We start from the raw sequence: 15,368 nt of genomic DNA, 5'->3' as shown, positions 1-15,368 counted from the left end.
GCACCAGCTGCAGAGGAGCGCGTGGTTTTCTTGAGGCAGTTGAAACACACAAGTGAAACACAATTCTGGAATAGACAGTTTTCATCCAATGTTTGCCAGCCGGGACTCGCCTCCCCCTCCTGCTCCCAGGAACGGTGCGTCCTGCTGCAAGGCTCTATGCGGCAGTGGCTCCTTTTGCTGCTTGGACTCCAAGAAAGGTTTAACAACCGCTCTTATCACATCCCAGGCCAAAAAAGCAGCTTGGCTCTTTATTTTCCAGCAGTTGATTTGCTATGCATGGTTGAATCAGAACAGAGGAGCTTCCCTGCTGGAAGAAGCCCCGGGAGCAACGCAGGATCAGTGCCAGATGCTCGGGGGGATGCTGTGTGGTCACAGCCCATGGGGAGGGCTCTGTCCCAGGCACCAGCTGGTGTCGGTGGGGTGGCTGGCCCTGGAGGAGCATAAAACTCCATAGCAGAAAGCAACGCTCCCGTAGACGCTCTTAGGTTGTCATGAGGGTGAGGACAGCCTCTGTGTGCTCCCCATGGCTGGGTCTCCTCCTCCCCTTGTCACAGGAGCCCCGTTCCCCTTCCTTCCTGAGCACCCGGTCGCCTAGCAGGGCTCGGCGTCACCTTCCCTCAGTGCAAGCAATCCGGGATGGCTTCACTCAATGCCTGCCAGCAGCCACAGGGATAAACCCAAGGAATAGAACATGTGGTCCTATCATGTCTAAAGGAAACCTGGACTGCTGCCCCATCTTGAGCCGTTTCCTCAGCATCTTGTGCCTCCCACGCTGCCTGCTCGGATGTCCCTGCAGTGTTCCATGCCCATCAGCACCTCACTCTGCCAGGCCAGGCTAGGCGTGATCTCAAGGGAGACAAAGCTGTGCCTCTCCTATCCTCAAATCCTCCTTAGACAAATACCCTGCAGGTTCCTATGCCTGGAAAGGAGCCGGTTTTCTCCTCAGTAGCGAATAGGAAAGGAGAAGCCTTGGCTGCTCCCAGTGCCCATAAATGAAGCTGAAAGTACTGACGTTATCATGCTGAGCCGTAGCACAGCACTCCTGCACATCCCTGATCTGTGTTTTGGAGGAGGACTCTAGGCTCCTGAGTGACCCTGGCATGGCAGGGACTGGGGCCAAGAGCTTACACCAAATAAACCCTACATAGCCCCAACTGCCACTCTGCTCCTGGCTGGCCACAAATTGCACTCCCAGGCCCTTGTCCCAAAAAAGAAGCCCTTTGCCACTGTCTGCAACATGGTTAGGCTGGAGGGCTTCTTCACGCCCAACAGGGTTCACAGTGCCAACATCCCCTGTGCCCCAGAAGCATCCCCTGGACCACTGCAGCACCCTGGGTTCAAGCCAAGCCTTGCTGCTTGGAGGGGGCTGTGCTTGCACACAAGATTCCAATCCCTCACACAGGTTAATCTGGGATCTTTGGAGATCATCATCCTCCAGGATGGCTCACTCTCTAATGAGGAAGCCACCCTGTGTGCTGCCAAGCAATGGCAAGGCCAGGCCATGGGATGCCACATCTGCAGTGCACAGTCATTCCATGTGCTCCCTGCGAAGCATCGGTTCCCTCCTTTGTCTAAAAACCCAGCTCATTTGCTGTGGTGAACAGCAGCAAAACAGTGTCTTTGCCAATGATATAGCTGGTGAAATTTTAATCAGATAGGGGATTGTAAGCACACAGTTACCAGCAGCTCCTGGGAGCGTGGAGAGATCACTCTAAAAATGAATTAGTAATAAGGCACCTTGGAAGCAGCGAGAAGGCAACTGGAGAAGATGCTCTTGGAGCAGCAATGCTCCCTTTGCCGCTCACATAAAGCATTTTCCTCCTCTCCCTGAGCTCAGGTTTTGAATGAGGGACATACCTCCTGAACATCCATTCCACCACAGTGCCCAGGGCCACACTGCCAGGATCCCACAGGGCCTGGAGGGCTCAGTGATGCTGCAAGGAGCAGGCGTCCCCATGCAGGGATGTGTAGGCAGCAAGTAGCTCCCGCAGAAAGGAATTAAGCAACAGATTTCTCCTGCTGCAGAGATGAGGATACAACATTCCCACCCCGGGAATGGAGGTGGAAAGTGGGCTTGAACCCCCATGCTACATGCTCCTGGTGGCTTTTTATGGCCAGAAGGGCCCTTTGCCTCCCTGTATCACATCTGCTATGTTAGCTGAGCTGGGAAATACCCAAATTGCAGCTTCATGGGTGGGAGGGTTTGATTTGATTCCAGTTGTCCTTCCCTGTAATACCCCTCCTCCCGTGGGAAACAGCAGGGTGGTTTTCCCAGCTGCCCAGAAAGGACCAGTGAGGGGGGGTTAAGTTAAGAGAGTTTCTGAGAGGGAAGACAAAGCCTTTCCTCCTCCTGCTGTGCTCCCAGGAGGGAGAGGTTGGTGTGGCCATGCCATCCCTGCCACACAGCAGGCACCAGGGTGCTCAGTGCTGCAGCAGCCTGGGCTGTTTTGGGGTCAGAGCCAGAAAGAAACCTCTCTCTATGTTCCCAGGTCTTGGCCCCAGCCATTCCCACCACCCTACAACTCTGAGCATTGTTTGAAATCATCACAAAAAAGAAAGAGGAGGATATGAATATATACGTATTTGCTTGCTGCTCCCTAGAGGGAAGGTTTGGAAGAGGCAGTGGGTCCCCGGACCCATGGCAGACCCTGCTAGGAGGGGATGGAGAGAATCATTTCACTTTTTGGCACATCCCTCTTTAACGGGGAGTAATAATAATTTTGTTGCTTGCTGGGATTTGTGAGGTTGAACTAATATTTGTAAACGACTTTGCTATCCCCAGCTGAAAGGCAGCCTGGTATGGCAAAGCCCCAGCGTTATTCACATTTGGATAATCCAGAATTATTCATAAACAAAGTCAAGATTATGCAAACATATTCATTCGTTCTTAGAATACCTCCAGGAAAATAGAGGACTTAGTTTTGTTAACAATCACATCTTATGTGTGTCTCTAAGCACACCGTGACCCGCACACTATCGGTGCTGGGGCACATTCACCCCAGGATCTCAGAGCGCTAGGGAACAAGGGCCTGTACAAAGTGGCCACCTCAATTTTGGGCTATCCCAGTGCCCCATGGCAAGTGGCAGCACCTTGCACAGACCCTTGTGCCCCCCCCAGACCTGGGGTCCCACCGGCTGCTCTTCAGGAAGAGCAGACACACACTCAGCACCTGCTTTGCACCCATCACAGGCAGCCCACACATGAAAACCATCCCCTTATTCTAGCCAAAACAGCCTTTCTTACCCAAATGAAGGTTTATGCCATACATGCAGGGCCAGGAGGCTGCGGAGGTGGGATCTGCATGCAGCCCCCTCGCTCCGGATCTGCCCCTTTCACCTTGCATGAGCCCTCGCCCCAACGCAAGCTTGTGCCCAGCTTGGCTTCCCGCAGTGCAGCGCAACTCTGTTCGGGGTGTGCCGGGAAATGGGAGATAAAGGTGCCCTGAAAATAGCACATGGTTTAATTAACGCCGCATGCCTTCACTCCATAGGTTGTGTGGATTGTTAATTATTTTTATAAAGAAAATAATTAGTCCCAATCAAGGCAGAAGCTCTCCAGAATTACAGCTCATTAACCGCTCTCACATTTTTCTGTTCTGTAAAGTCATGTGGTGCTGATGAAGATTATAGACCCTTGGAATCAGCATTAAATACAAATTCAGACAGTGTTACCATCCTATTACCATCAACTGCATCGACTTGGCTTCGGTAATTGCAGCTGGAGATGAAGGGCAGGGATTTCTGCTCTGTGCAATCTCTGGAAACAAGCACTCTGCCCATTAGTTTGCGGGAAACAACCTGACACCAAGCCCCGATGCTCAGTACATCCCTGAGGAGATGGCAGCCACCAAGGAGAAAGGGGAAAGCAAAGGCGGCTTTAGCGAGGATGGGAAGATGAGGGTTGCTCAGGTTTGGTTCAGCTCTGGTTGCACAGAGTAGGGTGAACCATGCAGGTTAAGAGGATGCTAACGACACGGCAAATCTGTCCTATGGGTTGGGGTAACAAAGCAAACAGTCCAAAGGATGGAAAGAGTTAGGAAAAGCAGAGGGGACAAGGAGCAACCTTTAAGCAGTGGGATTACCCTCATGGGACATGGGGAACACAAGACACAGAGGGATGCTGTTGTCAGGGATGTAGGAGCATCCGCAGGCACCTCCCTCTGGACTTTCCAGTGCCAGTGCTGGGGTCAGCTCTATCGACCGCTGCAGAGGCTTCGCTCAAAGCCTAATTGAAAGAAATTACAGCATGTTAAAGGGAGCTCGGGTCAAATCAATACCAGTGCAGTGGGGAGGGCGAGCGGGGGGAGCAGGGCACTGTCCAGGGATGGCCTGTCCCAGAATGGAACACGGGCTTCCCTGCCTGCCTTTCCAACATGGAAAAGCAAGGTGAGACCTGCTGTCCTCTGCTCTGTGCAGGACAAACCCAGCGGCACTGCAGCGGGAGGGTTGGCAGCAGCAGCCTGCGGCAGGGAGAGGCAGGGAAGCCACGGGTCCTCGGGATCCTACTTTTCGGTTTCCATTAATCAGGGATGAATGTGCCTTCGGTGGCATTTGAAGCCGGCAGCCAGCTCTCTGGCTCACAACATCCACCACAAAATTAACCCACCCATCCCCACAGCAGCAGCTCCCTCACTGAGCTCCTGCCCTTGAGCATCCACTTGGAGGATGGGGATACGGAAAAAAATACTTCTGGGGAATCCCTGAAGGCAATGGTACAGTAACATCCGAAGGGCATCCTTCGCACTGGTTCCTGACCCAGGTGTGGGACATGTTTGGGACAGCACAAGGCCCAGTCCAAAAGTGCACCACCAACACCTCCAGCCATCAAACAGAATGGACCACTGCGTCCCTGTGTCCAGGAATGCTGCAGGATCCTGGGGGAGACACAGCCAACATGTCCTGTGTCCTGCAGAGCTCAGCCCCACATGGGGACACCACATGGCACCCAGGGCCAGAGGAGGTCACCAGGAGATCATGTCCATCCTCGATTAGGAAGCATGGGGCCAACAGCCCGTGTCCTCCACTGCTCCCCAGCAGGTCAGGCTGCCAAACTCCCTCATGTCAGTGAGCAACCAGCATCTGCCTTAGTTCCTCCTCCATCAGCGGTGCCCACCCAGGCCCTAGCACACGTTATCTGCTCCGGTGGCCCTGTTCCAGCACCCTTCATTAACTGCCCAATGCGTGGCTGGCTGATGGGCAGACAAAGGCAGGCACAGGGCAGGCGGCTGCGGCACGCAGATAACCACAGAGCCAGCCCCACACAGCAGGGAAGGGCAGACACAACATGGGCACAGGGCTGCTTTGTTATTTCCTTTTTATCTGCGTGTTCCTGATCTTGGAGGGTTTTGGTGAATAAAACCCCCATCCCTTGGAAGCAGCAGTGCTGAACCCACTTGTCTGGCTTTTCCCCATCGTAGCAAACCTGGCTGTGCTCTGATTGAAGTAGAGGGGATTTGAAGAGGGCAAATGCTTTATTGGGCGATAGGTTCCCAGAGTTAAACCGTGAGCCTTAGGGGTAAATCAGCCTAAACTGCCTCCAGCCCTCAGTGTGCCATGGCCATGCCCTCTCTGCCCAGAGAAGGGCTGCTCCACAGGCTGAAAATAACTTCTGATCTCTGTAGATGCTCTTACACATCGCTGTTCTATATGCACAGCTTTGGTGGCTCCAGCTGACCCACAGATGAATTCAGCAGGTGGCCTTTAACTGTGAAATCCCTCTTAATGCAAAAATATTTCTCTTGCTGGGCAAGAACTCATTCTTCACCCTGACAGCAATGTAGCTAAAAGCACAGCCCGCTACCCCGCTCCCTCCCAGTCACACCCCCAACACATGGGCTCCCAAGCACACACGGGCCCAGAGATAAACCCAGTACAAGCAGCCCATTGCCAAAGTGCTGCGGGGAGGATGCGCTGCTGGAGTTTGGTGTTAGTGAAGAAACCATCTCTCAACCTGGCCCATGGGGCTCGGGGTATTTTCAGCCACCTGCATGTGAGATGGTGCCCCCACTGCCCCCTCTGCCCCCGCCAAAGCCCCTGGCTGGGGCTGGGCAGCAGCAGCTCTTTCTTCTGTCATTGATGACAGGACATGAATGAAACAAAAGGTGTTCAACCAGGTCACCGGTGAGGCGAGCCCCAGCCTTGCTGCCTCCAGACCCACCTCAGGCAGCCTGAAACACCAAGAGTGTTTCATACAGTGTTTTCCCTCCTGTTGTTGCTGAAGCCCTTCCTGCAGTCCCTGCTGCACTGGCAGGGAAAGCGCTCCCTCCACGTGTGGAAAAACTGGCTATTTTTAAATTCCCAGTGTTTTTTAAGTTCCCAGCTTTTGGCTCGAGCGGCTCATGAGGAAGCCACTTCCGCAGTACCCAACATCCCACAAGGGTAGCATGGCCCAATGGTAGCATCAAGATGTGGGCACTGAGCCTGGTCACGCTGCTGGAGGTGCTGGTCCAGCCCACTCATCCCTCCGGCATGTGCCAAATCCGAAGTCCTGTTATGGATGCTGTGCCGCTGCGATCCAGTGCTCCTGCCAGATTTCAGGCATCCCAGCCTCAGCACCTTTGCAGAGAGCAAGCAGGGCTGCACAAGCAAACTGGTTTGGTGTTTCTCCCTTTGCTGGGAATGCCAAAGGGCTCAATCTGGGTATCAAATCCAGCCCTGTTTTCCAGCCAGTGGTACCACCAGGGATTAGGGCCAGAGGAGGGCCTGGGAAAAGAGCCCTGGCACCACCCGCAACTGAAACGTGGGTGGGATTTGCTGGCCTGGGTCAGGCTTTGCAGTGATGAAGAGGTTTTGGTGGATGTAGGGAGAAAAGGAGGAAAATAAATAGAAAAGGAGAAAAGGAAAGGGTGCTCATGCATGAAATGATTTCATTACAGTGGAGCGAGGTTTACGTCTGATAAGTTCATTTTACACAAAAACATCCATAAAGGTCCAGCCGCCAGACGTGGAGATGTGGGAAGGGGCAGGAATAGGGCTGAGCAGAGGGCTCAGATCCAGCCATGGCCCTCTGGAAGGAGAAATCTCCCAAGGCCTTCAGAGCCCCTCTCTGGAGACAAGACACAGCGGGACAGGCTGTCCGGGATGGAAGCAGGATGGAAGGAAACCAGAATGGCCACAGGACCTGCCGGTGGGCAGCAGCTCTTCATCAAGGAAGGAAGCAAATCAAACCTGTTTGATCCCTCAAGAGGAGGAGGAGGAGGAGGACAGGAGATCAGAGAACCCTCAGCTCCTCATTCACTCCTGAGGGCTTTTAGGTGAAGGTGACAAAGCCCCAGGTGACCAGAGCAGGGGTACAGCAAGGAGAGGCGGCACTGCTTAGAACCCCATCTGTGAGTTTGGGGTTCCTAGAGGGGCTTCCAAAGGCTCTTTCCCTAAGTCCTTAGGTGCTTATACACCCTCTCACACTGGAGCACAGCATGCCTTGCTACAGCACCCATGGGTGCTGAGCCCAGCTCTGCCACATAGCGCTCACTACATCCCTCCCCGCCCTGGAAGGAACCTCTATCCTGACCTCCCAGACACACTGGGGCACACTCTGGGGACAGAGGTGTCCCCAGACCCACCGGGGAGGCCAGCAGGGTCCCCAGCACCAGCCCAATGGGTAGGCAGACGGATGAGGCTGGGAGGACGGAGGAGCAGGAGGATGACGAAGGCTCTGAGAGCAGCAGGGAGGGGATCCCGCAGGCATCCCCAGCTCTTCCCCTTGCTCAGCCCAGCCTCCCAGCAGCTCCCGAGCTGTCTAATTAGCTCTCCCCGCCATCCAGCTGGAGGGCAGGGGCAGACAAAAGCCTCCCTATTGACAGCCCCTCCAAGGAAGGGTCTTTTCTTCTCTCCCTGCTTTTCTATTCAAGCCCCTCTCCCCCCGCCTGGGCCGGGGCCATGGGCTCATTAGCGCTGGGGCTGGTTGGGAGCAGGAGGGAGCAGATGGCAGCCGGGCTGGCGCGCCGGCCCTGCCTCTGCCCGCACAGCAGATGCCCGGCCAAGGAGGGGGGGATTAACGGGAGTGGGGGGGCCACCAGCACGGCAGAGCCAGCGAGTGCTTCCCCCCCCCCCCGGCCCAGCACCAAACCCCGATGCCCAAGGGCTGACGAGCAGGGACTGGGAACACCGAAAAGTGGCTGGGAAGCCAGAGGTTGGGTCCCCAGTTCAACACATGGCCAAAAGTCACCGCTGAAGTCACTGGGCTACTGCAGCTGCCTTCTGCCCTCCCTGGGGTGCTGGGACCCCCCAGCACTGCCACCCTTGTCTCAGCAGGTTGGTGGCAGCAGCACCCCTGTCTCCGAGATCACCCGCAACGGCAAACGAGGCACGAAACCCACGTTTAATCCCACTTGAGCAGCTCCCCTTCCCCCTCTGTGCACGGTGCGGTCCCGGGGATTAAGGGTTAAAGCACAAATCCCCTGCCCTGCCCTGAGATGACCCACTTAGACCATCTGGCAGGGAGGGATGCAGGAGCCTCCTTTCCCCCGGCGCTGCTGGTGCTCACCCAGCATCACCAGCTGCCCAGGAGCCGATACCAGCACCCACAGCCCCCAGACTCAGCCATCACGGAGATGTGGATTTCAGCTGAGGTTTCGGTGCTGGGACAGGGCAGCCTGTGCTGCACTGCTGTGGCTGGCGGGGTGGGAGCAGGGAACCCAAACACCCCCAAAAGCATCCCACAATGCCCTGGCCTGCTACCAGCTCTGGGGGTCCTGTGGGGGGACCCTGGAGCAGCTCCCAGCCTGACTGGGTGCTGATGGAATACACAGCAGCACTGGGAGAGGTCAGACCGTGGAGTGCAAAGGGGCTGCCAGGCACCACGCTGTGCCTGAGGTCACAGCCAGGGAAGAGATGCAGGCAGAAGCCCAGACAAGAGAGAGAAGAGGGGATCCAGGCTGTGGGGCTGAGGCTGCAGGGTGGTGGTGATAGCCACCCCCAAAGGCTGGGCTGAGACTGGGTGAACCTTATTACACGAGGTTTAAAGACTGTTTTCAGTTCACAAGAGCCAAAGCCGCCTGCAGCATCCTTGTGGGCCAGAAAAACAGAGCGAGGGCACCCTGCTCCTGTCCCTAGTGCTCCCCAGCCCGCTGGGCACACAAACCCCTCCAATCCCACCCCGGGATTTTGCCTATGCAGAAGCTGTACCACGAAGTCCCGCCGGGCCCTATGGAGAGGAAAGGTTAATTGGAAAAGCCCCTTTCTCCATCACCTCGGCTTTTCCTTTCTCACTGCAAACTGGTCAATAATCCATTTACTTTGGCAGAGCCCTGCTCTGGGCACAAAGCTGTGTTTGGGGCTGAGTAAATACCCCATCCCCCTTTTCCCCTCCAGCCCCTGCAGGACCGGGAGGGAAGGGATTAATGTATTCTTTTGTTCCAGGATGAACCTGCGTTTATCAGAGCTTTAACCCTCCAAACATCCCAGAGATGCTTGATGGCAGTTTAGACGGAAGAGGCTTTATCACCAGGACCAGCAGGAAGGTGGTGGCGAGGGATGGAGCACGGGACAGAGCCAGCTCAAGTAGTGGGGAATGACAAAGGGACACAAAAAATCACTTTCTATCCCCAGGAACCCCACCATAGCCCCACAAGGATGCAGGATTGAGCCCTCAGCCATGCCCTGCAGGGATGGATTTGGGCTATGCCCACCGTAGGTGCTCCCAACAGGACCCCCATGGCACCCCACAAAGGCACGGGCTCAACCAGCCCAGCGATGGGGAGACGGGCAGCACTGTCCTAGAAACGCTGCCATCGCCTCCACTGCCGCGGGAAGCGTGGGGCCAGATCCAGGGCACAGACCTGCGGAGTTTGCACAGGACCAGCTGTCAAGTGTGGGAGAAAACAGGGATCCAGATGGTCCTCTTAACCTTTCCTTTGGCTAAAGGGCCTCCCCGACTCCTGCCCGGTGCACTCTGCTCGCTGGCACCGCAGTCATTTGCTCCTGAATTAGATGGGAGCATCGTCAGGGAAGAAAGGCCAATACGAGCAGCAGCACGGCAAAACCGTCAGGAAAACAAACCCAGAGTGGAGCCAGTCGCGGAGACAGCTCCAAGAGGAGCTGCTGCAAGCCTTGGGGCTGTTCTCTCTGTGGATGAGTAGCCAAACCCGCCTCTAGCTATTGCTGGTGCCAGCTCAGGGTGCTGGGGACATCGCCGTGCACCCCGTTAGGGAGGCCTTTGGGGAGGCGAGATCTGGAATCTCAGCAGTGTGACTGTGCCGAGAGAGCAGCCTCGGGCTCTCGGCAGAGCCCCGCAAGATGCAAGCGCTGACGAGAGAAGCCAGGAAGTCTCTTTCTGCTCCCCAACCTTCGGTTTCTGCTCCCCTGAACAGCAAAGCCCCTCTGTGGCACAAGGGCCAGCACAGCAGAGAGCCCTGCCGGGGCTGACCCCCTGCACACCGCACTGAGGGCAGCGGAGCAGATGGCTGCACCACAGGGAACATCCCCTCATCCCGACCGGCGGCACACACTGCAAGGAGACAAAAGGAGCTGGAACGGGGACCTGCCACGGGGACCTGGCAGTGTCGTGACTGGCTGCCCGGAGCACACCCCTACTTGGGGACCCCCTTGTACAGGACCTGCCGGTGCCAAGGTGCAAAGCACAGCAAAGCCAAGCTGGCGGGTCCATTTGGCTGTGTACCAAGAGCTCCTGACCCCGACGCAGGCTCCGGTTGGAGCTGGCATTGCCAGCGAACTAGAGAGAGCCCCGCGCCTTCCTCAACTTCGGGATGGAGCTGCCAGCGCTCCGAGCCGCTGCGCTCAGCCTGACAGGCTGGCTGCGGCATCCCAGCCGCGGCTTAGAGCCGGGCATCATCCCTGGTACTCAGGCTTGCTGTGTTTCCCCAATGTCCTCATTTGCTGCTGTATTACATCTCCAACCGTGAGGTATTTAAGCAGCACGGCTTGCTCGGGCACAATCAAGCTGGAGAAGAGTGTGTGTGCAAGCCAGCACCCAGCCTGCTGATAGCCCCTTTGGGAGCTGACTGAGCCCGACGCAGGGGAGGAGGAAAGCACAGTGGCTCCTCTCCCCCATGAAGGCTGAAGCCCTGCAAACACTGTCCCTGGAAACACGATTTGCTCATCTCCTTTAGAAGCCTTTCCCACTTTCCTACCCTGATTAATGGCCATTGGAGAGATCGGAAAAATTCATGCTTGGGCAGCTTGGTCACAGACGCAGAAATGATCCTTGCATTGCTTGAGTGCTGGGACCCCCATCCCCATTGCTACTGTGGCTCACAGCCTCTGCCAGCACAGGAGGCATTAAAAGCAGCTCCCCACGAGCTCTCTGCTCCTCAGTGCAGGCTGAATCTGACACCCAGCCCACTGCACACCGTGCCCCTCTCTTCTAGAGACCCATCACTTTCATGAAACTTTGGGGTGCTCCCCACACTGTGTGAGCAGCCAGCAGCGGGAATACAAAACAAGGAGGGAGAAGAACCAGGAAAAGCCTCTTTTCCTCATGAAAAACAGTGCAAAGAGGATATTTGTATAACCAATGTTGAGACAGTCAGCAAAATAAAACTGATCTAAATTAGTGCGTTGTTGTGAAGAAGCCACACGGATGCTTGCCCATGCGACAACCTGGCAGCAGCGCCTTTCCCTAGTTTCACAGGGTTTGGCCATTGTCCTGCCCCTGGCAAAGATGAGGAGCAAGAGGGATAAGGCAGGCAGGTACCAGACGTGCCAAACCGAGACTGCTTGGCTTTGGCAGCTGAGGGACACCAGATCTGGAGCTGCTCCGGTCCATGGCTGTTGAGCAGGCTCCTTGGGCAGTATCAGCCTTCCCCTGCACCAAGGCAGGGTCCACCTGGAGTGGGGCTGTTCCCCTCCCTGGGCATCACCTTCCCAGTGGTCCCTAGTGAAGGAGTGATGCAGAAACAAGACAACCACCAAGCAGGACACACACCCCGGGGCTCTGCATGGCTGGGATGGAGCTGGCCACACTTTCTGACAGATGACCCCCACCACTGATCCCCCTCCATAGCCCAGCTAGAGCTTACCAGGCTCCCCTTGGGAAGCAGCCAGCTCCAGGGCTCCAAGCACCTCTGAGCAAAGTTTCCCAAGCCTGCTCCCCTCCGGGAAGGGGGGGGGGGCAACCAGCCAACATCCCTCTGCCCTAGGCATGGGGGGTACCCCCACGTCCTCCACTACCCAACTGGCATGGAGCAGGGAGAAGATACTCCAGACCCTCCTGATGGGGAGCTACTAATTGGGGGTGATGGGGGGGCTCGGGCTGATGCAGCCCCCATCCGGAGGCAGGATGAGGAGGTATCCCCGACTCCGTCCGTGCCCCCCCCCCCAACCCGTGCCCTGGCAGCCCTTACCTGGACAGCGGCTTGCGGGCAGTGATGCTGGCCACGATGATGCTCTCGGGTCGCGGCGTGGCCACGGCTTTGAAGGTGCCTCTCCAGAACTTCTCGAAGAGCTGCTTCTCGCCCTGCTGCACCCCGGCCATGACCCCCCCCCCGCCGCCGCTCTCCGCGGTGCTGAGCGCTACATCCCGCGGAGCCGGCCCCGGAGCTGTGCGGGAGCCGCCCCCCGCCCGTTATGTGCCGGCGAGGCGGGGAGAGGAGGCGAGAGGAGAGCAGCGGGGCTGGGCCCGGCCGCGTCCGTCCCCTCCCGGCACCGCCTCCCGCGGCAGCCGCGCCCCGAGGGCAGCCGGGGCCGGGCGCGCTCCTTCCGCTGCGGGCACCCCGCGCACCCGCTCCCAGCCTGGGGTCTCCACTGAGCCCAGCACCTCCCTTACCGCATCCCCATCACTGCCTTCCCCAGCAAGGAGCTGCTGCCTGCGCGCTGCTGGATCACGGCACCCCCATGGCTGGCCTGAGCCCCACAAGTCCCGACCCCCGAACAAGGGCTACCTGTGCTTTTCCCTAGTCCAAACTGTTTACTAGGCACAGAGGGAGAGCGTAGAGCCACCAGCCCGGGTGGGCGAGGGAGAAAGCAGCAGGAGGGCATGGAGACCTCTTTGTAACTGGTCCATACTCCTCCCCATACAAGTCCCAAAGCCTCCCTTTATTTCCCCCCCCTCCCTATCCCTTCCCATTTAGCAGGCACTGGTAGAGGGACAGGGATGGGGCAGACTCCTGCTTGGCCACAGCAATGAGGCTGGAAAACCCCTCAGTGGGTTCCCAACCAGCTCAGAAAACAGCTCCTCACCTTCCAGGGCAGGATTAGACCCGCCAAGACCAGGCACACGGAAAGTGGGAGGGAAGGGCTGGGGCAGCACAAGTGCAGCAGAGCAATTCCCCTTCGCCTCTGCACCGAGTACAATAAAAGCATCTTCAGGAGAAAGCGTTTCTTGCACCAGATGCTTTGAAGTGCAAGTAAAAGCCAGTGACCTTGGATGAATGAGACTCTCTCTATTGTGCCTTGGAAACCCACATGATACATTTATGTAAGCGGCAGGGGGATAATGGAGCCAGGAACAATAGGTGGTGGGAGCCAGGAAAGAATGAAAAATGACGGAGAAACTCAATCACTTTCTTGCACTAAATACAGCATTAACGGGAGGCTCCCTCTGACAGCGCTGCCTGTCAGCTCCCCCTTCCCTGCCCCGGTGGCACACGGGGCAGGCAGCCTCGACCCATGTCCCCACGCCGGCAGCCACAAAGGGGGAGCCTCGGCGGCACGCGTCGTCCGGCAGCGCTGGGCTTTGTGCTGCGAGGCTGGAGACGGCTGCTGGAGCGGGCACGGGTCCAGCGGGGCTCTACAGAGACGCTGCTGGCTCTGCCAGACACCCCCAGCCAAGCTTGCGAGGGAAGGAGGATGCTCAGACGCAGCGCAGGGCTGCTGCTTCCCCTGGGAAACCACCCGGGGGCAATAGGCACCACGAGGGGCTGGGAAAGGCCAGACACAAGCTCTGGCTCTGCCCTAGCCCAGGGCACATTGCACATGCCACGGTCAGGCATGGGCACAGCACACAGCGGGGCAGAGCAGAAGGAGCAGGGCAAAGGGCTTGAGAGGTCTAGAGCAGCCACGCTGCAAAGGCACAACCGGGGGAGGGCGCAGACAGCACCCATCAATGGCACAGTGAGCACCCCCCAGCCCCAGGACAGCCACCAGTGGGAGCAGGCACTCACCACTCAACCCAGTCCAAGCTTGGGTTTCCTCTGGCCCTTCCAGGCACTCTCATAACACACAGCCTGTTCGTTAGGAGCCCGTTTCCCTTCGGAGCACATTAAACTCAAAGAGAGATCAGGTGCCCGTACGCCCTGGCCTCGCTTGACTGACCCAGATGCAGGTGGGGATTAGCCGCAGCCCTCCTCTTGTAGCTCATTAACCAAATACCCTGCAAGGCATCAGCCCCTGCATCCCCCTGGGCTTTGAAGGATGAGTCCAACCACCCCCAGCTGCAGCCAGGCTCCTCATTACACCGCAGGGCACTTCACCCCCTTCCTTCTACCAGCAACCCCGGAACAGCTCTGAGCATCCTAAAATTAACTACAAAATAAAAGGAATAAGAAATGTTTGCACTATTAAATTAGCAGCACTGGTGGCGTGTGGGCAGGAGGGAGGCTGTGATCATTACAACAAGAAGCCTCTCTCCTGGCGTACCTTGCGGAGACATCAGTGAGCCAATTAAGCAATTGGCTCAGTTAATGGAGGCTCCTAGGAATAGACTTCCCTGCTATAGAATAACTGTGCCATAATAAATTGTCTCATAAACAAACAGCCTGGAAAAGCATTACAAGATACCCAGAAAAAGCAGTATTACATATAAGCAGAAATTAAACCTTACATTTCTAGTGCTTCCCCAAAGCTGGGCTGCGAGGAGCTATGGGACAGTGCCATGGGGCACAGGCAGCCCCTCCTGCCCTCCCTATCCCAAGCCCTTGGGGTGGGCACAGCCATACTCTAGAAACAGCATCCCCAGAGCCCCAGCAGATGCTGCCTTCCCTGCCACGGCAATAAATGCCACCTCAGGTTATTTACAGCCCAGCAATAGCATGGGGCTCTGCCAGGTTCAAATGTTTGCACTCAAATGGGTACAATAAACTGTAGTGAGTCCTGGGATGGGGACAGAGAAACAGGGACTTGGAGGGAGGAAATGATAGAATAAAACAATCTCTTCTTTAGAGGGCTCTTCTTCCAGGATTTGATGGGGTTTGATTGGGTTTTAATGACACAAAGGGCTTCCACCCATCCCCTGCACAAGGGCTGCAAACAAGGCTCTCCCCAAGGCTATGGGGCCCCTAGCACTGCTCATTGCACCCAGCTCCACAGCCCTACAACAGCTTGCACCCCAAAGGCCAAACCCCCTGGGAAACCAGAGAGGGACCTACCTGGCTCGGAGGCAGGTGGGGATGCTCAGCACCCAGCCCTGTCTTCTCCTGTTTTATCCTCTCCCATGCTTAAAGGGCCCAACCTCCTCATCACCTCCTGTCCCT

The 15,368-nt window shown here is 56.8% G+C and overlaps 1 protein-coding gene across 1 annotated transcript in view; it reads right to left on the bottom strand.

The window, feature by feature from the left end:
- The window catches only part of SRRM4 (serine/arginine repetitive matrix 4), a 39,195-nt gene extending 26,669 nt beyond the window's left edge, over window positions 1-12,526 (bottom strand). Inside the window, exon 1 of the mRNA XM_061465821.1 lies at window positions 12,303-12,526. Coding sequence (XP_061321805.1) covers window positions 12,303-12,433 — 131 coding nt within the window. The 5' untranslated portion in view covers window positions 12,434-12,526. The remainder of the gene's footprint in view (window positions 1-12,302) is intronic.
- Between the last annotated feature and the right edge of the window lie 2,842 nt (window positions 12,527-15,368).

Source organism: Pezoporus flaviventris, unplaced genomic scaffold (assembly GCF_033815535.1).
Source record: "Pezoporus flaviventris isolate CSIRO_AGI_PZ_B2104156 unplaced genomic scaffold, CSIRO_AGI_Pfla_v1 ptg000041l, whole genome shotgun sequence".
Classification (NCBI taxonomy): Eukaryota; Metazoa; Chordata; class Aves; order Psittaciformes; family Psittacidae; genus Pezoporus; species Pezoporus flaviventris.
This window is presented reverse-complemented; position numbering and strand designations above follow the sequence as displayed.